General features: G+C 44.7%; 1 protein-coding gene across 3 annotated transcripts in view; it reads left to right on the top strand.

The window, feature by feature from the left end:
- The window catches only part of PPP6R1 (protein phosphatase 6 regulatory subunit 1), a 119,451-nt gene that overhangs the window by 84,932 nt on the left and 7,821 nt on the right, over nucleotides 1–26,698 (top strand). For 2 of the 3 annotated variants that reach the window (XM_056543902.1, XM_056543901.1), the window contains exons 15-22: nucleotides 2,748–2,845; nucleotides 13,735–13,758; nucleotides 14,759–14,816; nucleotides 14,923–15,068; nucleotides 17,482–17,603; nucleotides 17,702–17,864; nucleotides 24,399–24,496; nucleotides 25,516–25,711. In XM_056543902.1, coding sequence (XP_056399877.1) covers nucleotides 2,748–2,845; nucleotides 13,735–13,758; nucleotides 14,759–14,816; nucleotides 14,923–15,068; nucleotides 17,482–17,603; nucleotides 17,702–17,864; nucleotides 24,399–24,496; nucleotides 25,516–25,711 — 905 coding nt within the window. The remainder of the gene's footprint in view (nucleotides 1–2,747; nucleotides 2,846–13,734; nucleotides 13,759–14,758; nucleotides 14,817–14,922; nucleotides 15,069–17,481; nucleotides 17,604–17,701; nucleotides 17,865–24,398; nucleotides 24,497–25,515; nucleotides 25,712–26,698) is intronic. The other variant, XM_056543903.1, reaches the window with a different exon arrangement.

Below are 26,698 nucleotides of genomic sequence, written 5' to 3' on the forward strand. Positions count from 1 at the left end.
AAGAAATTTGGAACAGAAAGAATGGAGTCTCACCAAAAGGAGGCTGGAATATGTACGGGTAGAGTCTGTGTCAGGTAAAGAATCCAAGGTAGTATATCCATTTTAATAGTGGGCAATAGCTGAATCAGGAGGAAGTAACAGGCACCATTGTTTAAAGGAGTACTGTGGTGCTAAACAATTTATCCGCTATCCCAACCTCCTCCCCCAGTCTCCAACCAAACCCCACCTTTCCCAGCATTCATGTATCTCTAACTAGGACATGAGAGCAGTCTAAACTAACTGCGCTTGCACTCTGAGGCAGGAGCGCAAGCGCAGTTAGTTTAGACTGCTCTCATGTCCTAGTAATGAGAGAGCTCTTCTTGCCAGAGCGCTCTGCTACTGTGCCAGAGCATATGCACTTCGGCCTCGGAGCGCAGCGCTCACGTGACATGCGACTCACATCACTAGGACATGAGCTGTTTGTAAACTAACTGCACTTGTTCTCCTGCCTCAGAGCGCAGCGCAGAATTTAAATATACTAATAGAGGCAGATTGTTTCTGGAGGCAGAAAGCAGCGGGGCTGACAGCCATCGGGGCCCCACCTCCTGCGCGCAGGTAACCAAATTGAGAACAGGACTTTCGTGGGGCAATATCACGGGCCACTGGATGGAATTTGGTAAGTGACCCCTCTTTGCACTCCTGGTCACCCACACTATAACCCTGTGTATTGGGTTTAGTCTGGGTCATCAGGGTGACAGTTTTCCTTTAAAAAAAGCTTATGATCAGCCACCAAATTGACCCCTAAATAATGGAATGAGCAGTGTTAAAGTTTAAATGTAAATTAATAGGTAAACCAGTAGAGGCCCTCAGGAGACAGAGACAATCAGGAGTTTTACTTTATGGGTTTTCACTTTAAAATTGCATAAGGCCTTGAACTCTGAGAACTTCACAAATATACCAGGTAAAAGCAGTGATAGTCTTCATGAGGGTCTGAGGCAGGAAGTTTGCTTCATCAGCGATAGCAATATAAGAGGCAAACATAGCAATATGAGGCCTTTTTTTATGACCCATAATAACAGATGCCAGTTCCTCAGGTCCAAATGGCACCTCCAGGGTACCCAATTAGTCGGTGGGCAATGAAGGCAAGCTAGGTTTACAAAGACACGCCCTAATCTTATTGTGAAAGAGCAGGAAAACTCAGCGTATTTACCCCATATGTGGTTACAGGGATTTACAGGTTACAGAGCCAAACTTAACAATTTGTTGCATGGTGTGTAGTTGTCCCACGAGTAGATGAGATTAACGAAAGAACATAGACTTAGGACAATGTAGGATGTAGAACTCGAGAGAGCCTAGAGTCACTCTTATCACTTATTCCTAATAGTTTTGTGGTGCAAATCTGAGCCTAAATGGTTAAAATACTCCAAGGCTGCCAGTTCCTAAAAAGGGTACTCCGCTCCTAGGATAGGGGATAAGATGTCTGATCACGGGGGTCCTGCCATCTCTCCTACCTCACCCCGTGCCATCTGCTGTACGGAACGAACTTCGCGACATACCTGATGATGGGCGATGCAGGAGCCAGAGTATTGTGACGCCACGGCCCTGCCCCTCGTGACCTCACGCCTCGCCCCCTCAATACAAGTGTATGGTAGTGTCTGCCACGCCCCCTCCCATAGACTTGTATTGAGTGTCTGGGATGTGACATCACGAGGGGGAGGGGCGGTGGAGTCTCGATGCTCCGACCCCTGTATTGCCCATCATAAGGCATGGATCGAAGTTCGCTCAGTGCAGCAGGGGGTGCTTCAGGAGAGTTCCTGGGAGTTCCTAGAGGCGGGGCCCCACGATCAGACATCGTATCCCCTAACCTTTTGGATAGGGGATAAGATGTCTAGGGGTGGAGCACTGCCTCAGTAAAAGAATTGGCCTTCTTTAGCCTCGCACCATGAGCAATAAAATATTCCACTTAAGAGCCTTCCATTTAATAGGTTCCAAAGTATCATTGGACCTAAAGTATGAAAGTCCGAAATGGTCCTATTGCTTTTCTCCTTAGGCTCCATTTACACGGTGGAATTGTACATCTGTCCTCCCAAGTTGACAGCGGATTGCCATTAGCAAGCCACGGCCCTCCTTTCCCAATTTTTAAGTTTAACCAATAAAGATTAACTTAATTGCTATCACTGTCTGACCTACTAAAATATGACAATATTTATGCTGCCTGGTAAGTGCTGTAAACACTGAATGTAATCTTTCATATTAGGAAAACATGAAATGAAAAGCAATCAAAAAGCACTATCCATCCTAAAATAATACCAATAATTACATTATCATGGTGTAAAAAAGGAGCCCTCACACTGCTCCATAGACAGAAAAAAGTTACAAGGGTGAGAACACTGCAATGCAGAATGTTTAATATTATTTTTCTTTCTTGTTTTTAAAGTAAAAAAAAAAAAAAGTTGCAGAACATTTTTTTTTGTTGTTGATTGTAATAGAGAGGAAATTGAATTGTATTATTGGCTTATAGACACTCTTGGGTCATTTAAACACTATAGGAACAATATCAGACGCTGAACTGCCACACCTATTTATTACTTTCTGGCTTTTTTCAGAAAATATGATTTAGTATGTTCATTTGTGTCCCCTGAATATTTATTTAGCTTTCTCTTTCATTTGTTTTATTTCAACATTTGAAATTAATTTCTTTAAAAGTAATCAGCAAAGTACATCTCATTTCCATACATTTGTAACTTTATATCTGTCTGTTTCTTCAGGCTTTTGTTGACTACCAAATGCAGCAGATGACCTCTGCTTTTATAGATCACTTTGGGTTCAACGATGAGGAGTTTGGAGAGCAAGAAGAAAGTGTCAAGTTAGTATTATTAATATAGCCATATATCATGTCATCATTGATTTTACACATAGCACATTTGTTACAGTACATTCACATTGATATCGTCACAGTATACTTGGCTATGGGCGTGTGAAATAGCTGTATGCTTTTGAATAATAAAGTTGATCTGCCAGCTGAAAATCTTCTGTTCTATGTAAGGGAACCGTGTTATTTTACTGGTCTCTACCACTATGCCTTGATTTAGCAAAATGTGAGCGAAAAAGTGTAGAGATGCTCACAGCAACAAATAGCAGCTCAGCTTTCACTGTACCACTGCTCGTTAAGATATGAAAGCTGAACTGCGATTGGTTTTTGTGGGCAAAATCTTGAAACATTTTGATGAATCGGGGCCTACACGTGTATCCAAAATGGGAATAAATTGGGCCTCCCATGTCCCCCCCCCCCCCCCCCCCAATTCCTTTGCAGCCATAGACAGACTGCTGTTTATGTCCTCTCATGGAGCTGACAACCACTTTGAACAACTTGTTCTTAATTCTAAGAACATATGTTAGTTTTGTAATGTACTGTAAAGGTGGAAAGTACCTGATCTGTCCGGCGTGTTGATAAATGTTGGCTTCTCTGTTAAAGGGGACCAATCAGCATATTTTAGCATATATAACGCTTGGCAATGCGTGTTATATGCTAAAATCATTATCCTCACCCTCCCCGGGGGACGTTTGTGCCCCCAGGGATGGCATGGATATTAAGTTATAAAGTACCCCCCACCTCCGTTCGCTGCGACAGTGGCCCGCCCAGGCGTCTTGAATGATGGCTTGCATCATCATGCTCCCTAAGCAGACGGAGCAGAGCGATGACACAAGCAGTCAGGGTGGGGCCACGGCCGCAGTGAACAGAGTTGGTAAGCAGGGGACAACTTGCCGAACAGCCGGGAGGGACTTTATAACTTAATATCTTCACATTCCCTGGGGGCACAAATGTCACCTGGGAATGGTGAGGATAGCGATTTTAGCATATATTACACATTGCCAATTCCCTTGAAATTTTAAATATATAATGCATGTTTTCCTGACTAGATTACCTCATCGTGAAATCCTCTCTTGTCCTTAAAGCTGGCCCAGTGATCAGTAGTTATGGTCACAGGAAGCTGTGGTCAGTTAGACCATTATCCTGAATAGCCATTCTTGTAATGTGTGTATAGGTTAATTCCACCAGAGCAAAATCTTTTCTTCAATAGTAGTTATTTTCTCTGGGTCATTGGGTAAAAGGAATACTTGGTCAGGAGACCCTGCTCTTTGATGTCTATGGGGGAGATTTATCAAAACCTGTGTAAAGGAAAAGTTGACCAGTTGTTCATAGCAACCAATCAGATCGCTTCTTTCAATTTTGAAAAGGCCTCCGAGAAATGAAGCGATCTGGTTGCTATGGCCAACTGGCCAACTTTTCCTTTACACGGATTTTGATAAATCTCCCCCATAGACATCATAGAGCAGGGTCTCCTGACAAAGACTTCCTTCTACCCTATGAACCAGAGAAAAGAACTGCTATTGATTAATTGGACAACTTTACCTCTGCACAGGTCTTGATAAATATATCCCTATATTCTTTAGTAGGACATATGTCAAGGGCTTGTCGTAGTGAGCTGAGCGATTTCCTTCTACAATCTCTTTTTAACTCTCCTTTTGTTTTTGCACTCTTGGAACACAGAACTTTGCTTTGAGTTTCACACAACTACACAGTTAGTCACATGTCAACACTATTGGCAGAAAATTATAGTTTTAGGAAAAATTATGCTAAATCTGTTTGGTTACGGTTTAGATTACATTTTGCCATTTACCTACTATAACAGGCATCTGTATAATGGAAAAGGGATTGCAGATGTGACCTAAACAGTAGACATTAGGCTCCTAAATTTTAGTTTTAGGAACATAATGAACCCAAGTGACTTTTTGTTGTTGTTTTTAATAAACCCTAAGGCCAGGTTCACATGGCATTTTTCTGAATGTCTTTTGACACACATTGGCCCTGATTTACTATTGTAAACCTAACCTTATTTTGTTGGAATCTGTGCCAAAATGTGGCAATGCCTGCTCTAGATTTTGTGGCACAATGCACCAGAATTTACTGATAAACCCAAAAAGAGGTGTGGTCGAGCAGGAAAAGTGGCATGTTCACACAAGCCGCCTTTTATTACCCTGAATTCACACGCTGCTGTGAGTAAATGACTGTAAATTCTCACTTTTCAGTAGGTAGAGTGAAATCATGTCTGAAACCACATTCCACACTAAAATAATCCCAATACTCTTAGTAAATCAGGGCCATTATGTCTTTGAAGGGTATATGTCCTGCAGTTCTCACACTAAACTGCAGCATGTACATTTGCTTTTCAGTGTTTTTCATGACTGAATGTGACATGGTGCTTTAACCACCTGAAGTTTTCATGAGTAAAAACTGCTGGAAAGGCAAATTCTTGTGAATTCCAACATACAATTAAAAAGGTTTCACCAGTGAAATATCCTTTTCTTGACAAACCCAACTTGTAAACAAAAAGGGTCGTTGCTTAACAGCTGTCATGCCCCCTCCCATAGGCTTGCATTGAGGGAGCGGAGCCGTGACTTCACAATAATGCGGCCCCTTGATCGGCAGTCATAAGACCCGGAGCAAACATGCTCTGGGGGCTGAGGGTAACTAGGTGCTGCGTTAAAGATCACCGGGGTCCCCAGCGGCGGGACCCCCGTGATCAGGCATCTTATCCCCTATCCTTTGGATAGGGGATAAGATGTCTTAGTGCCGGAGTACCCCTTTAAGGACTGAGCCCTTTTTTTGCAATTCTGACCACTGTCACTTTATGCCTTAATGACCCTGGGATGCTTTTACCGATTATTCGGATTCCGAGATTATTTCGTGACATGTTGTACTTTAACATAGTGGTAAATTTTTGTCGTTACTTGCATCCTTTCTTGGTGAAAATCCCCAAATTTCATGAAAATTTTCATTTTTTTAACTTTGAAATTCTGTGCTTGTAAGGAAAATGGATATTCCAAATACATTTTATATTGATTCCCATATACAATATGTCTACTTTATGTTGGCATCATGAAGTTGACATGTTTTTACTTTTGGAAGACATCAGAGGGCTTCAGAGTTCAGCAGAAATTTTCCAATTTTTCACGAAAATTTCATAATCTGAATTTTTCAGGGACCAGTTCTGTTTTGAAGTGTATTTGAGGGGCCTTCATATTAAAAATACCCCATAAATTACCCCATTATAAAAACTGCACCCCCAAAGTATTCAAAATGACATTCAGAAAGTTTAACCCTTAAGGTGTTTCACAGGAATAGCAGCAAAGTGAAGGAGAAAATTCAAAATCTTCATTTTTTTCTTGTAGAGCCATTTTATTTTTTATTTTTACCAAATTGGTAACCCCATTTCTCTTGAGTAAGGAAATACCTCATATGCCGATGTAAAGGAAGGAGCGACAGTGGGATTCTGGAGAGTGAATTTTGCTAAAATGGTTTTTGGGGGACATGTTGCATTTAGGAAGCCCCTATGGTGCCAGAACAGCAAAAAAAAAAAAAGGCACACATGGCGTACTATTTTGGAAACTACACCACTCAAGGAACGTAAAAAGGGGTACTGTGAGCCTTAACACTCCACAGGTGTTTGTCGACTTTTCGTTAAAGTCGGATGTGTAAATGAAAAAATATTTCACTAAAATGCTGTCCCCCCCCCCCCCCAAAAAATATAAAATTTTTACAAGGGGTAATAGGAGAAAGTTTGTAACCCCATTTCTTCTGAGTATGAAAATACCCCATATGTGGACGTCAAGTACTCTGTTGGTGCACTACAATGCTCAGAAGAGTAGTGCCATGGGGCTTTTGAGAGAATTTGTTTGGAATGAAAGTCGGGGGCTGTGAGAATTTACAAAGCCCCCGTGGTGCCAGAACAGTGGAACACACATGTGAACCCATTTTGGAAACTACAACCCTCACAGAATGTAATAAGGGGTGCAATGAATATTTACACCCCACTGGCGTTTGACAGATCTTTAGAACAGTGGGCTGGGCAAATGAAACATTTTTAATTTTAATTTTCACGGACCACTGTTCCAAAAATCTCAGACACCTGTGGGGTGTAAATACTCACTGCACCCTTACATTCCGTGAGGGGTGTAGTTTCCAAAATGGGGTCACATGCGGGCTTTGTAAACACACATGGCCTTCAATTCCGGAAATTTTTTCTCTCCTAAAGCCCAATGTCGCTCCTTCTCTTCTGAGCATTGTAGTGCACCCGCAGAGCACTTTACATCCACATATGGAGTATGTTCTTACTCAGAAAAAATAGGGTTACAAATTTTTGGGGGGATTTTTTTCCCTATTTTCCCTTATGAAAATGAAAAATTTTGAGTAACACCAGCATTTTAGTTATTTTTTCCCATCAGATTTTAACTAAAATTCGTCAAACACCTGTGGGGTGTTAAGGCTCACTATACCCCTTATGTTCCGTGAGGGGTGTAGTTTCCAAAAATGGGTACATGTGGGTATTTTTTTTTGCATTTGTCAGGAAAGCTCCTATTACCCCTTGTAAAAATGTAAAAAAAAAATTTTATATTTACACATCCGACTTTAACGAAAAGTCGTCAAACACCTGTAGAGTGTTAAGGCTCACTGGACCCCTTTTTACATGCCTTGAGGGGTGTAGTTTCCAAAATGGTATGCCATGTGGGGGGTTTTCTGCCTTTCTGGCACCATAGGGGCTTCCCAAATGTGATATGCCCCCCAAAAACCATTTCAGAAAAACTCACTCTCCAAAATCCCATTGTTGCTCCTTCCCTTCTAAGCCCTCTACTGCGCCCGCCGAACACTTGACATACACATATGAGGTATTTTCTTACTCAAGAGAAATTGGGTTACAAATTAAGAGGATTTTTCTCCTTTTACCCCCGTGTAAAATGCATATGTAAAAAATGAAGATTTTGAATTTCCTCCTTCACTTTGCTGCTACACCTATAGTGTTAACATACTTAATGAATGTCATTTTGAATACTTTGAGGGGTGCAGTTTTTATAATAAGAAAGCCCTTCAAATCCACTTCAAACATGAGCTGCTCCATTAAAAAAAATTAAGATTTTGGAAATTTTGTGAAAAATTGGAAAATCGCTGCTGAACTTTGAAGCCCTCGGTCTTCCAAAAGTAAAAACATGTCAACTTTATGATGAAAATATAAAGTAGACACATTGTATTTGTGAATCAAAATATAATTTATTTGGAATGTCTATTTCCCTTACAACCAGAGAGCTTCAAAGTTCGAAAAATGCAAAATATGAAATTTTTTCATAAAATTTTTGAATTTTTCAACAAGAAATGATACAAGTATCGACAAATTTTTACCACTGAATATGTCACGAAAAAACTCTCTGAATCAGAATGAAAAGTAAAAGCATCCCAGAGTTATTAATGCTTAAAGTGACAGTGGTCAGATAGAGATGAGCGAACTTACAGTAAATTCGATTCGTCACAAACTTCTCGGCAGTTGATGACGTATCCTGCATGAATTAGTTCAGCTTTCAGGTGCTCCCGTGGGCTGGAAAAGGTGGATACAGTCCTAAGAGAATCTTTCCTAGGACTGTATCCACCTTTTCCAGCCCACCGGAGCACCTGAAAGCTGAACTAATTTATGCAGGATAAGTCATCAGCTGCCGAGCCGAGAAGTTTGTGACGAATCGAAGTTACTGTAAGTTCGCTCATCTCTAGTGGTCAGATGTACAAAAAAATGCTCTGGTCCTTAAGGCCAAAATGGGCCTGGTCCTTAAAGGGGTAGTCCAGTGGTGAAAAACTTATCCCCTATCCTAAGGATAGGGGATAAGTTTGAGATCGCGGGGGGTCCGACCGCTGGGGCCCCCTGCGATCTCTCTGTACGGGGCCCCGGCTCTCCGCCGAGATAGCGGGTGTCGACCCCCGCACGAGGCGGCGGCCGACACGCCCCCTCAATACATCTCAATGGCAGAGCCGGAGATTGCCGAAGGCAGCGCTTCGGCTCTGCCATAGAGTTGTATTGAGGGGGCATGTCGGCCGCCGCTTCGTGCGGAGGTCGACACGCCCCCTTCCCGCGGGCTGTCGGAGCTCCGTACAGGAGATCGCGGGGGGCCCCAGGGGTCGGACCCCCCGCGATCTGCAACTTATCCCCTATCCTTAAGATAGGGGATAAGTTGTAAACCACTGAATCACCACTCCTTTAAGGGGTTAAATTATGTTTGCTTTTTATAATTTTAAAAAGGCTTCTGGAAAAAAAAACAATCTTTTTTTTTTTTTTTGAGAAATCTTCCCTGAAATCATTTACTCGGTCACTCTTCATTGGGGGACACCTTACTGATGGGTATATGCTCTTGCCACTAGAAGGCGCTGACACTAGAAAAAAAAGTAGTCTCCTCCCTGGCAGGATATAACCGCCCACCTGCAGTGAGGTAATCATATGCGGCGAAGGGGCACGGGACATTCATGAATGCACCGTTAACACCTTCCCGCCAATGGCCAGAGCCTGGGGTTGCACCTTGGGTCCAGGTCCCCCTTTTTTCCCTGCTCGTCCCGCTGTCTCAGCCTGACGTGATGCAGGTGACTAAAAAGCTGGCTGAAGACATCTCTGGGTAACCCCACTACTTGTGAGGTCCCCATGTCTGTGTCCCTACATATGCTAAGACCGCTCTGTAGGTGTGGAGCCCACCTTTCCTTCTGTTTGGTGGAGTGAGCCTTGGGGCTTCCTGTGATTTTGTTTCTGCAGTTCTGCGGCGGTTGAGCTCTTCTATTCTGGCATGGGGCCTGCTGGAGTGACGGTCAGTTCAGCCCCTCCTTATGCCTCCAGGTGTTTTTCCAGGGTTTTCTGTCCTGGGTGACTCGGTTGCCTTCCTCACCGTCTGGAATGACTCTCAACACGTCTTGTCTTTTTTGCCCAGCTCCAGTGTGGCTCCTCCAGACAGATGGCTCCTCCAGACAGCGGTGGGCTGCCGCTGGGGCCTGGGGGCTCCGTCCACCCACTACTTGTCCGTGGCTGGGGGACAGCATTTCCCTGCTCCTACTGTGCCTGGCGCTCTTTACCAATCCTTCTTCCACAGGGGGTACGGGAATCGGGGTGCTTGGCATGGGTCTGTACTAGAGTTTTCTCTTCTCGACCACCATTGTTTTCCCTCCTCTAGAGGGACTTTCTTGTTGCGTTTTTTTTCTGCTGCCAGGAGGATGCCATCTCTCTGTTCCTGCTATATAGGTGGAGTATCTGGCAGGGCCCTTGTTTTTTGCTGAAGAGCATTCAACAGAACCTTTTCCTGTCTAGGCTTGTGTGTTTACTGTCCACCATCGCAGCCTGGCTCTCTTTCTGATTTTTTGTTTATCTACTGCTGCTCACGCAGCCTTGATTCTCTGCTCTGTTGGAGGAGTTTGTGCAATTTCCTTGGTAGGATGTGTTCTTCCTTTCCTTTTTGTCTGTGCAAGTTGTACTGCACTGACACCAAAGTCTTCTGGAGTAATCCTTCCTGTTCCCAGTCCCTGGGAGTCCCAGCTGGGTTCTCATTTGTTTCTTCAGAGTGCTCTGGTCCACTGGGGTCAACGACTAGTTGGTCTCCTTGGCTTGGATGCTGTGGCGTGCCTTCTTTTCAGGCGGCTCTTCCGGTTCTTTGGGTTTTGGGCATGTGTAGTGATCCGGCCCAGACTCCTCCGTGATCCCATTAGATGGGGGTGGTCTTTCTGTACTGCACGCCTTCACTTCCTGTTTTTACATGGAAGTTTGTCATCAGAGTTTTTATGGACGTCTGTTTTCCTTGTTCTTCATGGGTTCATCTTCCAAGTGCTTCTGACATCTCCAGTTTACTTGTTGGTGTCTCCGGTATCTTGGATGCCCCCCCCTTTCAGGGTGCTCCGCTCCTTCTTCCTTTTGGGGTCCATGTCCTCCCGAGTTGGAGGGCGTTCAGGTCATCCGCCTTACTCCGGTACAGCTATTGTCGCCTTCTGGGTGCTCACGGCAGGCCCCCTGGGTCTGCAGCTGTTCAGGTCTTAGTTCTCTTGCATCAGACCTCTTTGGAGCAGAATTCAATCTTTCTTTCTTTTTTTTTTTTTCCTGTGGTTTTTGGTCTCCACCTTCTGTGCTCGTCTTCTGCTCAGGTGTACACTTCATCTCCCTGCCGGGTTCCTAGGAGTTGTTTCCTCTCTGCTTACGGGATGATTTTGGCCCATCTGGCTTCCTTTTCTTGTCTCTCTATATGACTCGGGGGGGGGGGGGGGCGGCAGTCTCTACAGAGGATGGCCTATTCCTTTTGATGTCCTAGTCCATCTCCATGGACTGGGATCTTCCAGAAGATCAATTTCTGGGCCTAGTGTGTCTCCGCCTGGGGGGCTCGTCCACAGGCCTTGTGGACACGTGAGTTCAGTCTCAGGACTGATTCCTTTTCTCTGGTGGTTGTTTTTCCCACCCTAGGGGACTGATTTGGTACGTCCCATCAGTACGGTGTCCCCCCAATGAAGAGCGATCGAGAAAAGGAGATTTTTTTTTTGTACTCGCCGTAAAATCTTTCTCGTAGACGTAATTGGGGGACACCGCACCCACCCATTTCTTCGTCTTTTTTTCCGGACTATTTTTTTTTTTTCCGGTTCTTGGGTTATTCTCCGGGATTCTTTCTAGGGTCCTTTGGACGTATTTCTTTGTTGGCTTCTCCTACTGCTTTGTGACAAAACTGATTACCTCCCTGCAGGTGGGCGGGTATATCCTGCCAGGGAGGAGCAGACTTTTTTTTCCTAGTGTCAGCGCCTACTAGTGGCAAGAGCATATACCCATCAGTATGGTGTTCCCCAATGAAGTCTACGAGAGAGATTTTACGGTGAGTACAAAGAAATCTCCTTTTTGGACAAATTAAATTTTTTAATTTAGTTGTGTAAAAATTAGATAAGGTAGTAATATGAAAACTGGACAAGCTGTGCAAGAAGTACTTAATTAACTGTGCCATACAGCTTCTAATTTTACGTAAAGAATCCTACCATAATTATCAAACTGTGTAAAGGCCCTCTTAGGGTGCATGCACACCACGTTTTTGCAATACAGTTCCCGTATCAGGTTTTTGATGAAAAACGGATTCCTCAAAACCTGACTAAACTGTATCAAAATTTGTGTACAAATTCTAACCCATATACGGGTGAAAATAGTTTACGGTTTGAAAAATGATGTCCGGTTGCATCCGTTTTTTTTTTTAAAGAAAAAAATATAAGTTTTTAACTTTTCACTCCATTTTGATAAGTTTCACTTGTTTGATTGAAATTCCACGAAAAAAAACCTGTGTAAAGTCAAAAAACATATGGTGAAAACCAGATGGAACCGTACGCACCTATATTTCTGTACGGTTCCCATTGACTCCCATGTTAAAAATAAATAAATAAATAAAACTTGTACGGTTTAATACAGTTTTTCACCCGGACCAAAAAACGTGGTAGACTATGGTTTTGGGTACAGGTAAAAAAAAAAACAACGAACAAAACCGTGTAAGACGCAAAACAGACTAAACTGGATGATGCTTTTGACATACGGTTTACAATGTTAAGTCAATGCATACGGTTCTGTACGGTTTTTAACTTGAAACCGTATACGGGAACTTTATAGCAAAAACGTGGTGTGCATGCACCCTTACACTGGAAGATTATCAGCCATACAGACATTGCCCTGTGTAATAGGATCAGCAATCTACTGATGAACAAGCAAATGCTTAAAGGGGTACTCCGCCCCTGGCATCTTATCCCCTATAAAAGGATAGGGGATAAGATGTTAGATCGCCGCAGTCCCGCTGCTGGGGACCCCGGGGATCGCCGCTGTGGAACCCCGCCATCATTACTGCACAGAGCGAGTTCGCTCTGTGCGTAATGACGGGCGATACAGGGGCCAGAGCAGCGTGATGTCATGGCTCCGCCCCTCATGACATCACGGCCCGTCCCCTTAATGCAAGTCTATGGCAGGGGGCGTGGCGTATTGACTTGTATTGACGGAGGCGGGCCGTGACGTGATGTAACGATGCTCCGGCCCCTGTATTGCCCGTCATTACGTGCAGAGCGATCTCGCTCTGCACAGTAATGATAGCGGGGTGCTGCATCAGCGATCCCCGGGGTCCCCAGCAGCGGGACCCCGGCTATCTGACTGAGTACCCCGGCGATCTGGCGGAGTACCCCTTTAATGATCAGGTCATGTTTACCAGTCAAAAAAATTATCCACAATTTCCCTCTATAAGGCCATGTAGAATGTGTGGAAGGTCCACACGGAAAACATTTGCGGACATTTCTCACATTTGAATAATCCAGTGGGCCCTAAGACTTATAGACAGCAATGCATTTCCGAGCGAAATCCACAAAAAAAGACAAGTCTTTTCTTATTGGCTTATGCCGGAATCAGGATTTCCGCTGCAGAAACTCCACCGTGTGAACAGTGCTGCAGAATCCCATTGAAATCAATGGGACTCTGCTGCAGCTGAATATTCTGGCGGAATTCCACACGGACATTCTGCTGTCTGAACATGGGCTAAAAGTGTATGTGTGGCCGATGAGTGATGGCAGCAAAGGGCTGCACGATGGTGAAGCCTTGTTATAGACTCTACAAGATCAGTGCTCTTCACTGCAAGTATCAGGTCATCTAAGGCCGCCAAGTTAATCAATAACCAACGTATGTAGCAATATGTAGTCAATATCTAAAATCACTGTGTATTTGTCCTTTTATTACCTATAACTGACTTGCCTTGCACAATGAATGTCTTACCACTGCACTCTCACTTTTGGTCCCAGATTTTTGTCATTTACCTGTTGCTTCTATAATTTGCTTTGCTGCCTTTTTTTTTTCCTTCCACCTTAGTTTGATTTTGTTTGCTATTTCTTTCTCTTTCTCTAACCTGCAGTGCTCACTTTCGACAGCTGAAGAGGTAAAACATGCTTACACAGTTATGGTAGGGCTTTACACAATGACACGTACCCTTCAGGCTTCAACTTAAGGATTCTGATATATTTTGATTTTTATTGCAATTTTTTTTTATGTCAAGCATTCATTTATTGCTTGAAGTTTGGCTTCAGATGGCACATTTCATCCTCCTCACCATATTGTATGTTGTTTTGTAACTATAAAAGTGTTCATGGACCTTCCAACAACATTTCCTACTCAGTATGCAAGGAGAAGCAATCCTGTTGATAGTAATTGTAGATAGTTTAGTTTTCCAAAGTGTGTTTGTTACTACTAAACCTGGGTTTCAGGTTTGTTTTGAAATTTAAAGTGACTTGGTCACCCCCAAAACTCCCTCTAAACTAAAGTAATCTTTAAATGGATTAGGAAACCGATTCCATATCTCAAATTTTTGTCTTTCTACTCAGTTGCATTCCTCCTCTATATGCCTGCAAACTGAGCATGCTGATGCATAGAGATGACTACTTAGCTTGAAATATAATAGAAAGGTCTGCTTAGTCTCCTATATTTGCAAACTTACAGTGGGGGAATGAAAGTGAATAGAAAGATAAAAATATTAATCTGTGACTTTTAATCTATTTACTGATGACTTAGGTTTGATGGGCAGAGGGATTTGGAGGCAACTGTCTCCTTTAACATGTGCACTGTCTATGGTGCTAACCTTTTGTCTCTTTACTTTTGTTGTTGGAAGTCCAAAACAGCTGCAGAGAGGTATTAGGCATCACATTTGCATGATATGAATGTTTTTGCATGGCGTGCGGTTCACACTTACGAGGCTATTTAACAGAGGTGGTGGTATCAGTTACACTGCATGGGAGAATAACAAAGTTCTGTCTGGGTTTTTTGTTTTTTCCCCCTTAACAAATATTTTCTTCAAAATGCATTATGGGAAAATTCTGTACTGGTAAACGAGAAAAAAAGTGAGAATTTTTATTAATTTTCCAATGTATTGTTATTGCTTTCAGTGCTCCCTTTGATAAAACAGCCAATATCACTTTTTCCCTGAATGCTGACGAAGAAAGCGTAAGTTATTTTATTTTATTTTTTTGTCCCTAGTTTTAACTTAAAAAAAATGTTACAAAAAAAATGTAACTTTTTTATTTTTTTTATATATATTCATAAATTGCAGCCGAATTCCAATCTGTTTGAGATTTGCTACAAAGAACGCATTCAGCAATTTGATGATGATGAAGATGATGGCTCAGATGGGGAGGATATCTGGCAAGAGAAGGAGATCCGTTTTTCTTCAGGGACAGTGCAGAGTGCTGGCACAAGGTAGTGAAAGTTCATCAGTGTGTCCAGCAAAATGTTCACTTTGAATCGCCATACTTGTAATACATGGACTGTTCACATCCTTTAGAGCTTGACACTTTACATAGAGCGGTCATAGAGGGGATTCCTTTTCAGAAGACTCTCCACCATGATGTCAAATAAGACCTATCTAAAAGGGGCTGTTTTAGTGAGGAAATAATTATTTTTAGAGATGAGCGAAGTTCTCGGCTCGGCAGTTGCTGACTTTTACGTGCTCTGTTGGGCTGGAAAAGGTGCATACAGTCCTAGGAGAGAGTCTCCTAGGACTGTATCCACCTTTTCCAGCCCAACAGAGCACCTGAAAGCTGAACTAATTTATGCAGGCTAAAGTCGGCAAACGCTGAGCAGTGAAGTTCTTATCGAATCGCTGTAACTTCGCTTATCTCATTATTTTGTTCTTTTGGGGTGCAGAATTATTTTTTTTTTTTTTGTTTCATAACATTACCTTATTTACAGTTGTTAACATTATTAATCTCCACCTACCCAAACTCATACATGGCTACAAAACAATGGAGACTGTTGGAAAAGGTTGTGCAGCCAAGTATTGGGGAAGGGTACCTTTTTATCCAGCCCATATTTATATACCGTATAAGCCGACCCGAGTATAAGCCGAGACCCCTAATTTCAACCCACAATCCCAGGAAAAGTTATTGACTCGAGTATAAGCCTAGGGTGGGAAATACCTCATCCCCCCCTGTCATCATCCAGACCCGTCATTAACATCCTCATCATCATCCCCTTGTCATCATCCCACACATCCCCCCTTCATCATCCCACACATCCCCCCTTCATCATCCCCTTATCATCCCGCACATCCCCCCTTCATCATCCCCTTATCATCCCACACATCCCCCCTTCATCATCCCCTTGTAATCATCCCACACCCCCCCTTCATCATCCCCTTGTCATCATCCCCACCCCCCTTCATCATCCCCACACCCCCCCTTCATCATCCTCTTCTCATCATTCGCCCTCAGTGGTCTTCAACCTGCGGACCTCCAGAGGTTTCAAAACTACAACTCCCAGCAAGCCCGGGCAGCCATCGGCTGTCCGGACTTGCTGGGAGTTGTAGTTTTGAAACCTCCGGAGGTCCGCAGGTTGAAGACCACTGCGGCCTTCAACATCATCCAGCCCCCTCTCACCCCCTTTAGTTCTGAGTACTCACCTCCGCTCGGCGCTGGTCCGGTCCTGCAGGGCGGTCCGGTGGGATAGTGGTTCCGGGCTGCTATCTTCACCGGGGGCGCCTCTTCTCCGCGCTTCCGGCCCGGAATAGAGCCGTTGCCTTGACAACGACGCAGAAGTACGTTGGCAATGAACACACCTCTGCGTCGTTGTCAAGGCAACGTGACTATTCTGAGGCCGGGCCCGAAGCGCTTAGAAGAGGCCTCCCCGGTGAAGATAGCAGCCCGGAACCACTATCCCACCGGACCACCTCCTCACCGGACAGCCCTGCAGGACCGGACCAGCACCGAGCGGAGGTGAGTACTCAGAACTAAAGGGGGTGAGAGGGGGCTGGATGATGTTGAAGGCCGCAGTGGTCTTCAACCTGCGGACCTCCGGAGGTTTCAAAACTACAATTCCCAGCAAGCCCGGACAGCCGATGGCTGCCCTGGCTTGCTGGGAGTTGTAGTTTTGAAACCTCTGGAAGTCCGCAGGTTAAAGACCACTGCGGGTGGGGGAGTTCACTCGAGTATAAGCCGAGGGGGGTGTTTTCAGCACGAAAAATCGTGCTGAAAAACTCGGCTTATACTCGAGTATATACGTTACTATGCATTTTTTTTATGCAGGTGTTTTTTTTTTGTTTTTTTTATATTGACTGCATGTATGTTAATAGGTCAACATATTTGTTGAATGCATTTGGACATTCTATTAAAATGTTAAGTTGGTGCATTTACATTTATTTTGACAACTGTACCACTAATGTTGACCATGACTGTATTAACCAGCACTATTAGTAGACATTTATTTATTAAAATTTTTATTTATTTAAATGATGCCATGTCTGTTGGGTTTGGTTGTCACAAAATCATCTTGCCTTATCTCTATAAAGGGGCTCCCTATGGTGACCAAAACAATTTAATTTGACTCCTAAATTTTAAAGGTTAGTGACTTATTTATTTAACCCTTAGGCCAGCATTTTCTTTGCAGATTGTGCCCCAGAATAAGGGCTGATGTAGGGTATTAGCACAAGGTTGTATAGCTGTAACAGGGTCTCTTGTTGGCAAAGTATTCTGGCCGGTCCAGACAAGCTCTAGTCTCATTTACTGGTCTGAAACAGAAGGGAAGTGCCAAATTATTGCACTTGTCCAACTTTTGCTGAATTTTTATACTTTTCTTTTAGTATGGCATGTAACTTTTATAACCACTTTTGTTTTAGGAGCTGTGGAAGCACAGATAGTGAAGATAGTAGAGATTCTGATGAAGAAGAGGAAGATTCTGGTGGTGGTGCAAGTAATACTAATCCTTCAACAACAGAGCCAGCACCAGAAACATCACGAGGTACAGAAGCTCTGTTATTAGTAGACACAATTTTATACAAGCATATTTATTATGTAAGAAGTTATCTTAGGAAGATAATACTTTTTCTCCCTCTTTAGATCCTAGCTGGACAGCATCATTTGATTCAACATCTACAGATGCCTTGGTCTCTCCATCAATTGCTTCAGAAGTTACTGGTTCATCTGAGTGGGAAAAGAATGTACCGAATAACAGTAGTGAAGAGGGCTGGGCTGTCTTTACAGATCTCAGTAAACAGACAAGGTTGTTATATATTCTCTTTTGCCCCTTCCTTCTGTAGGAGAACAAATTTTCATGCTTGTTTTCCTGTGGAGCATTGTCTAAAAATGATATCTAGGTCAGAGACCCTAGGCAATACAAAAAGAAAGTTGGACCCTCCTGGCAGAATATACCCAGTTCTCCAGACCTGGTCTTTTACTTTTTTATTTATTTATGATTCAGGGACGTGTATGTAGATTTTCTCCCTTTTTTAAATCTCTCTTTTTCTCGGTCTGTCTTTTTTCCCTCCCTCTCTCATGGGTCTCCTCCCTTTCTCAGTCTATTTCCGACCTGGTGCGAGTCTCCCGATCTGTTTTCCTTTTGTCTACGTTTTCCTCTTGTCTCCGTTTTCCTCTTGTCTCCGTTTTCCTTCATCTAAGGTTGCTTTCACCCGCCCGGTTTTCCTGGGAGCTGGAGGATGAGGCGTCGGGTTCTGCCTCTGTTCCAGAGGACTGAACCAGTATGTCCGACATGGCGGACAGCTTGGTGTCAGCCATCAATGACACCTTTCACCTAGAGGACCCCAGAACTTCGGACCGAGCTCCAGAAGTTTCCTTCCGTCACTCTCCTAAGGTATTCAGTTTTCATGCTGAATTTGACACATTGCTGGAAGCGACATGGCAGCATCCCGACACACTCTTCCAAGGGACTAAGAAGATTCGGGCACAGTTTCCGTTTTCCCACGACTCGATTGCGAAATGGACAGGGCCACCTCCTGTGGATCCACCGGTTTCCAGTCTGTCGAAATCGACTACTCTACCATTGGCGGATGCAGCCTCCTTTTAAGGATCTGGAGGATAAGAGAATTGATAATCTGGCCAAGATAGTCTTTGAAGCGGCAGGTTCATCCTTGCTTCCCACCTTTGCTTCTGCTTGGGTGTTCCTTATCTGCTTAGGCTTCCCAGCTCCGCCAGGGCATTTTGTCTGGTGCCCCTTCGGAAGATTTGGCGGATCTTGCACTACAACTCTCCAAGGAAGCAGAGGACAGGTAGTCTCCAGCATTGGAGTTCGCCCGCTGTACAGCTTTTGCTACAGGTAACCTGGTGGCGATTCGTCGCTCCATATGGCTGAAGGCTTGGGACAGGGATGCCGCTTCCAAGTAATCTCTCACGGAACTTCCTTTCTCCGGGACCTGGCTCTTCGGAAAACGCCTGGATGAAATTATCTCAGAGGCTACTGGGGGTAAGAGCTCCCTTTTCCCGCAGGACAGGTCCCGCCATACAGATTCCCGCCGGAAGTAAACTTCCTTTCGGTCCTTTGCCTTGGGTTGTTCAGTCAGGCCGTCGCCTGACACGATCGAAAGGCTCCTTCTTTCAAGGCGTGTCCTTCCTGGTAGTCGAAAAACCGTTCCGGACGCTTTGCAGCCAAGTCAGGCACCCGTAAGCCTCCCTCCGCCTGAAGGGACGCCGCACCCCACACAGGAAATCTTTTTGTGTGGAAGGTTGTTTGTCCCTGTACCGAGACATTTGGTTATCTTGGATCAAGTTTGCTTTCGATCCCGCCCTCCTCGTTCTCCTTCCTTGGAGGCGGCCTTTCGGGTTGCACTGCAGACCCTTCTCGCTCAGGGAGTGGTCGTCCTAGTTCCTCCTGAGGAGCATTTTTCTGGGTTCTACTCAAATCTTTTCGTTGTCCCCAAGAAGGGGAGCTCCGTCCGCCCTATCCTGGATCTGAAGCTTCTCAACTGCCACTTACTCCTGTGACATTTCCGCATGGAATCCCTCCGTTCTGTGGTGGCGTCCATGGATCAAGGAGAGTTTCTTTCCTCCGTGGATATCTGGGATGCTTATCTTCACATCCTGATTTTTTTACGGCTCATCAGCGGTATCTCCGCTTCGCCATCTCTGAGGGACATTTTCCCCTTTGTGGCCCTTCCCTTCGGCCTGGTCAAGGCACCAAGTGTCTTAACCAAGGTCCTGGCGGTGGTGATTGCCATTCTTTGAGCCAGGGGGTGTGTCCGTGATACCTTACCTGGACGGCCTCCTGGGGACTCCAATTCGACACGGCGGCCGCCCGGGTTCGGCTCCCGCTGGACAAGCATCGCTCTGTCAGCAGGCGTCTGTCTTCTCCGTCATCCTGTACCAGTTTCCATCCGCTTCTGCATGGAAGTCCTGGGTCAGATGGTGGCGGCCATGGAAACAGTTCCACCCCCCCCAAACCCCCCTCCAGGACTCACCAGACTCTCCTGTGGTGGCTCCAGTCTCCCCTTCGGCGGGGATGGTCCTTCCTGCTTCTTCATTGGCAGGTCATCACGGATGCTAGTCTCTGGGATTGGACGGTCCAGGCCTGTTGGTCCTCTCAGGAATCTCTCCTCTCCCCATTAACATTCTGAAACTCCAGGCAATTTTACCTTTTGCCTCCTCCATTGGGAGCGTCTTCTCCAGGACTGTCCTGTTGGTGTCCAGTCGGACAACGCCACTACTGTGGTGTAGGTCAATCGCCAGGGCGGCACTCGGTGGCTGAGGTCTCCAGGATTCTGCTCTGGGCAGAACTCAGAGTTCCCTCCATCTTGGCGATCCACGTACAGGGGGTGGACAATTGGGAGGCAGACTTCCTCAGCCGCTCCTCTGCTGACCCTGGTGAGTGATCTCTTCATCCGGAGGTGTTTGCGGAAATCTGCAACAACTGGGGGACTCCGGACGTGGACCTCTTCGAGTCACGCCACAACCAGAAAGTTCCTCGCTTCGTCGCAGTGTCCCGCTATGCTCTGACCGTGGATGCCCTAGTGATCCCCTGGTTGCACTTTGTCCTCCCCTATCTCTTCCCTCCTCTTCCTCTCCTTCCCAGGGTCATGAGGAAACTCAAAGCGGAGGGAGCCTCCGCCATTCTCGTGCTCCGGACTGGCGCAGACGAGCGTGGTACGCCGACTTAGTTCGCCTCATAGCCGATGTACCACTGCGTCTCCAAGTTGGTCCCGACCTGCTCTCAGGGTCCCCTTTGCCACCCCAATTTATTGTCGCTGCATTTGATGGTGTGGCAGTTGAAACCGTGATTGTAAGGGCCAGGGGGTTCTCTCCCCTAGGTGATCCGCAAAGTCATCAGGGCTTGTAAGCCTTCCCCTGCGAAGATTTATCACTGTACTTGCCGGTTTTATTTGCAATGGTGTATCAATCTTTCTCGCCAGTTGTTTTCTCCTTTCCGCGCCTTCTTTCTTTTTTTAGAGTCTGGAGCATTGCTTGGCCCTCAGCTCTTTTAAAGGTCAGGTGTCGGCTCTCTATTCTCTTTCAGCGCCCCCTGGCATCCGATCTTCACATCTGCACTTTTCTGCAGGGCATAGCTCATGCAGCTCCGCCATACTGATCCCACACTCCTCAGTGGGATCTGAATCTGGTACAAGGTGCTCCCTTTAAACCTCTCCGGGCCGTTCCTCTTCGCGTCCTTTCCTGGAAGATGGCCTTCCTCATTGCAGTCACTTCCATCCGGAGGGTTTCTGAGTTGGCAACTCTCTCCTGCCGTTCCCCGAATCTGGTCCTGCTCCAAGACAAAGTAGTTTTCCGGCCGATCCCCACCTTTTTACCAAAGGTGGTCTCCTTTCACCTGAATGAGGATATCATCCTCCCATCCTTTTTGCCTAACTCCATCCCATCCCAGGGAATGCTTGCTTCATTGTCTTGACGGGGTTCAGCCTGTTTGGATCTACTTTTCAGTCACTTCACCTTGCTGTCAGTGTGATTTTTTTTTTCTTTTTTTTTTTCCAATATGCAACAATAGAAGTGGAGTAGAAAAAGATGAGCACCACTCACAGTCCAATCAATCCTCCTGGAAAACCACACTGCTGGACAGTTAGCACTGCAGGAGTGACCTCTAATAGTCCCATTCAGTGGTGCTCACTAGAAAAGCAACTGGCATAAGAATGTGAAGAAATAGTAGTGGCAACTCACTGTGCTTTACAGGGTATCTTTAATGGAGAATCACAAGCAAACAGAGCTGGAGCAATCCACAAATAGAGCGACACAGGGTTTCGCCGGCGGCTTCTTCTGGCTTTATGCCGTGACGTGGCGGCGTCGCCTCTGATATACGCAGGCAAGTGCTTGTCATTGGCGTCCGTTGTTAGGGTAGCGGCTTAAAAACATACTACGCATATTTAGTGACCATGGTCATCCTTGCAAACTTTTACCAAATTTTACCAGGTGCACACTTTTTCTGCTGACTCGGGTCGCTTGGGTCGCAAGGTGTTGCAGGCAGTTGTGGCCCAGCCTTCTGCCTGAATTGCTTGGGTTCTCTCCCACTTTGGTACCTCCCACAGTCTCTGTGTCCCCCAATGGAGCCGACCGAGAAAAGTAGATAATTTTTTTTATGCTTACCGTAAAATATTTCTCTGAGGATCCCTTGGGGGACACAGCACCCACCCTTTTGTTCTGGTGTCTTTGGTTCGGTTGTCTGTCCGGGGGTTGGTTCGGTTATTTGGTCTGTGGTTTCCCTCGGACAGTTGCTGTTTTCTTTCTCTGTCGGTCCTCTCCTACTGCTTTGGGACTAAACTGATTAGCTCAGTCAATGGGCAGGGTATATTCTGCCAGGAGGGGCAGACTTTCTTTTTGTATTCCCTAGCGTCAGCCTCCTAGTGGCAGCAAGATATACCCACTGTCTCTGTGTCCCCAATGGATCTTCCGAGGATGAGATTTTACAGTAAGCATAAAAATCTACTTTTTTCTAGTGAAGCGCACTCAACCAAATCAGTAAGCGAGACCTGGTTACCATACTTTGGGTATTACTTTAACTTCTGAAGTACTGTTTACCTAGCCCTTTTTAGCGTTTCTTTAACGCCTAGAGGACATTTACATTGCGTGATTCCGTGATCACCGCAGTGCCTGACACAGTGATCGAAACCGGACGGCTGCTGCTAACAGCAGCCAGGACCTTGTGAATAATGGGTCCGCTGTCGTCTGCCTTCAACCTGTCAGATTCTGTGTTGCGGCAGTATTGCTGGTGTGTGGAGACACAAATCAAAACACTCGTCGGCAATAAATAGTCCCTTGTAGGGATTAAAAAAGTTTAAGGAAAAATGTTTCAAAGTGAATAAGCCTCTCTCCCAATCAGAGCGCATATAGCCACATATATGGTAAAATTTGAAAGTTATAGGGTTCAGAATTGCAAAATTTTAAACATACCAAGTTTGTTAAAGGTTTTTATTTGTTTTAAAGCAGTACAATCATAGAAAAGCGTGTAAACATGGGTATCATTTGATTCGTATTGACCCGCAGAATAAAGAAAACATTTAAAATCTTTTGCCATAAAGTGTACAACGAAAAAACAAAACTCCAAAATTTGCTAAATTGTGATTTTCTTTTCAATTTCCCCACACAAATAAATATTTTTTTTTTGTAGTTGTGCTGTACATTTTATGGTAGTGTGTGTCCACAAGTGGTCCTGGGGAAAAAGAAAAAAAAAGGCCCTCATGGGTCAGTGGATGGAAAAATAAGTTATGGCTCTTAAAAGTCGAGAAGGAAAAACAAAAATGCAAAAATGAAATTGCCTGTGTCCTTAAAGGGGTACTCTGACCCTACACATCTTATCCCCTATCCAAAGGATAGGGGATAAGATGTCTGATGGTGGGGGTCCTGCCGCTTGGGACCCCCGCGATCTCCCTGCTGCACCCACTTGTCAGCCTCACGGAGCGAAGATCGCTCTGTGTCTAACTTACGATACAGGGGCCGGAGTATCGTGACATCACTGCCCGCCCCCTAAATGCAAGTCTATGGGAGGGGCCATGGTGGCCGTCACACCCTCTCCCATAGGCTTGCATTGAGGGGGCGTGACGTCACGAGGGGGTGGGCATGACATAACGAGGGTCCGGAGCCGTGACATCACGATACCCTGGCCCCTGTATAGGGAGTCATCAGACACTGAGCGATGTTAGCTCTGTGACGCTAAGTGGGTGCAGCAGGGAGGTTGTGGGAGTCCCCAGCGGCAGGACCCCTGCCATCAGGAATCTTATCCACAGTACAGACACTGTACTGGTATCCTAGTATTTTAGACTAAAGAACAGTTGTTTCTTTTTGCTATTAAAGGGGTATGCCAGGCTAAAACTTTTTTTTATATATATCAACTGGCTCCGGAAAGTTAATTACTTCGGAAATTACTTCTATTAAAAAATCTTAATCCTTCCAATAATTATTAGCTTCTGAAGTTGAGTTGTTTTCTGTCTAACTGCTCTCTGATGACTCACGTCCCGGGAGCTGTGCAGTTCCTATGGGGATATTCTCCCATCATGCACAGCTACCGAGACGTGACATCATCATTGAGCAGTTAGACAGAAAACTTCAGAAGCTAATAACTATTGGAAGGACTAAGATTTTATAATAGAAGTAATTTACAAATCTGTTTTAACTTTCCGGAGCCAGTTGATATATATAAAAAAAGGTTTTGCCTTGAATACCCCTTTAAATATACAGAACTCAGAAAGATAATTTTCTTACTAGTTTTGTAGAAAAGCATTTAGATGCCACATTTTGCCTTTATTGAAACTAAAAGAATCATAATTGTGGATTTTGAAAACCTATATAATCTCTTGTTTTTGTAAAGTTTTCAGTCAACAACCCCCGCAGAAGCACCTATAAAAGCAGAAAATTGTTCAGCTCAGGAAGTAAATAATGGTGAAGCATCTGAAACGTCTGTAAAAGGTGCGTTTCTATTACTATGATACATTATATGAGGGCTTGTGATCCACAACCGGTAAAACATCTTTTGTTAATTGAGTGTAATAAGACTTGGTGTACAAACGGTACAGCATGGTATGTTAATGAACAATGCATGTTTTTGATTTACCGTATATACTCTAGTATTAGCGGACCCAAATATAAGCAGAGGCCCCGACTTTCACCGCCAAAACCTGGGGAAACTTATTGACTCTAGTATAATCCTAGGGGGGAAAATACATCATCCCCCCCCAGTCATAATCCAGATCCCCCCCGTCATCATCACCCCGTCTATATCCCCCCTGTCATCATCCGGACCGACCCCTCCGTCATCATATAGGTCCCCCTTGTTGTCTACTTACCTCCCCAGTTCTCTCGGTCCTGTTGCTTGGTAGCTGCAGGGACCGTCCACATTCCAGTGGGGAGGGTGAGCCAGTCTAGGCCTTCCATCTTCACCGGGAGGCCTTCTTCTCCGCTTGGGGCCGGACCTAGACTAGTGACGCTGCATTGCCGCGCTGGGACGGTGCGCAAGGACACCCCTGACGTCACGGTACGTCTGCTGCGCGCGGACTTCCCTGTGAGGCGGCGTCGATCCAGTGTCACTAGTCGGATGGTCCCTGCAGCAAAGATGGACGACTCAGCCAACCAACCCCCCTACCCCCAACGGTATATCATTTTTTTTTTCACTCTCTAGTATAAGCCGAGGGGGGCATTTTCTACCTGAAAAATTGTGTTGAAAAACTCTGCTTATACTCGAGTATATACGGTAGGTCAGAATTGATTTTTTTAAGAAAGCTTTTAGAAGACTCACTAGCATTTGATGTATAGAGAAATTGGGGTTATAAATATCAGTGTTTTTAATTAGATCTTGAGAACTTCACATCTGCACTTAATCTGCATTTATTCTCTCCTTTCACATTTTGTTACGAATTGCTATTTTTTTTGTTTGTCATTGTGCCTATCTTAAATCTCTCTCTCCGCCCCCTTTCAATCCGCTAATCTAGAAACCATGCAAACCTCAGCCACACTGGGTAACTCCCAGGAGAGTATAGAAACCCCACAGTGTTCTGCTGCAGAAACGGGTACAACTGCACCATCTTCCAGTGAATCTGAGAATGAATCCACGTGCAGTTTGACTTTAAATGGTGAAACTGCTGAGCCTGTAACGCAAGATGAAACTGTGACAGAAGATACTAACAGGTACAGTTAGTTTTTTAATATAACACAATTGGGGAAATTTAGCAAAACTTGTGCCCCTGCACAATTTTTCATAAACCTCCCCAATTTCCTTTTTTTATTTATTTTTTTGTTTCTGCTATATTAAGTGAAGAGGACCCCGGCCAACAAACTTATATGTAGATGTGTACATGTACCATGATGCTGTAGTAATGACAAAGTACAAAGGAACCAAAATTAAACCTTTGTGCGAAAAATTGTATTTCAGGTGTACTCGGTGTAGAAGAAAATGTGAGGGAGTTAGTGTAGAGAATATGTTTGAAAAGGGTATTCCCATTTTCGACATTCATGACGTTCGCAGGATTTGGGAGGCAGGCATACTTTTCCTTTCTCTGAAAATAGGTGCATGTTCCAAAAAATAACCTCCCTAGAGAGCTAGGTAGGAGCGTGTAAAGGATATTCTGTTAGGTTTTCTCTAGATGACTACTGTCTGCTGAGGATAAGACCATTAACGTGAACAAGGGAGCTCATATTACTGCTCATTAGATTTAAAGAAATTAGGAAAACTTTCTCAGATAAAACAGCAGTGAGCCTGTTCTGATTGAAGTAACTGTGATTGAAAGAGGCTTCCTGCCGCCATAAAATCTAATGAGCAGTAATATGAGCTCCCCCTCTTCACATAAATATCTTCCTAAATAGACAGCAGGGGAATGGAGGGCAGGGATGGGAGCTCTGTCTGATATCACAGCTACAAGGGAGCAAGCTGAGCTGATATGGAGAGATCTTTGCACTATGGCTTATTACATTATAGTAGTAAGTTGCTGTATTATACTTTTTGACACCTTACACAGGTTGTTGCTTTAGCTGGACAAACCCTTTATTATGGCACATTTGGAGTCTTTGTCTCGTCAATTTTCTAGACTATTTTCAAACCATATTGGGAGATTTACCAAGCAATATTTTACCGATTTCTGACTATTTGTGCCAAAAAGTGGCCTTCATATTATACAT

The sequence above is a fragment of the Hyla sarda genome, chromosome 10 (assembly GCF_029499605.1).
Source record: "Hyla sarda isolate aHylSar1 chromosome 10, aHylSar1.hap1, whole genome shotgun sequence".
In the NCBI taxonomy this organism is placed as follows: domain Eukaryota; kingdom Metazoa; phylum Chordata; class Amphibia; order Anura; family Hylidae; genus Hyla; species Hyla sarda.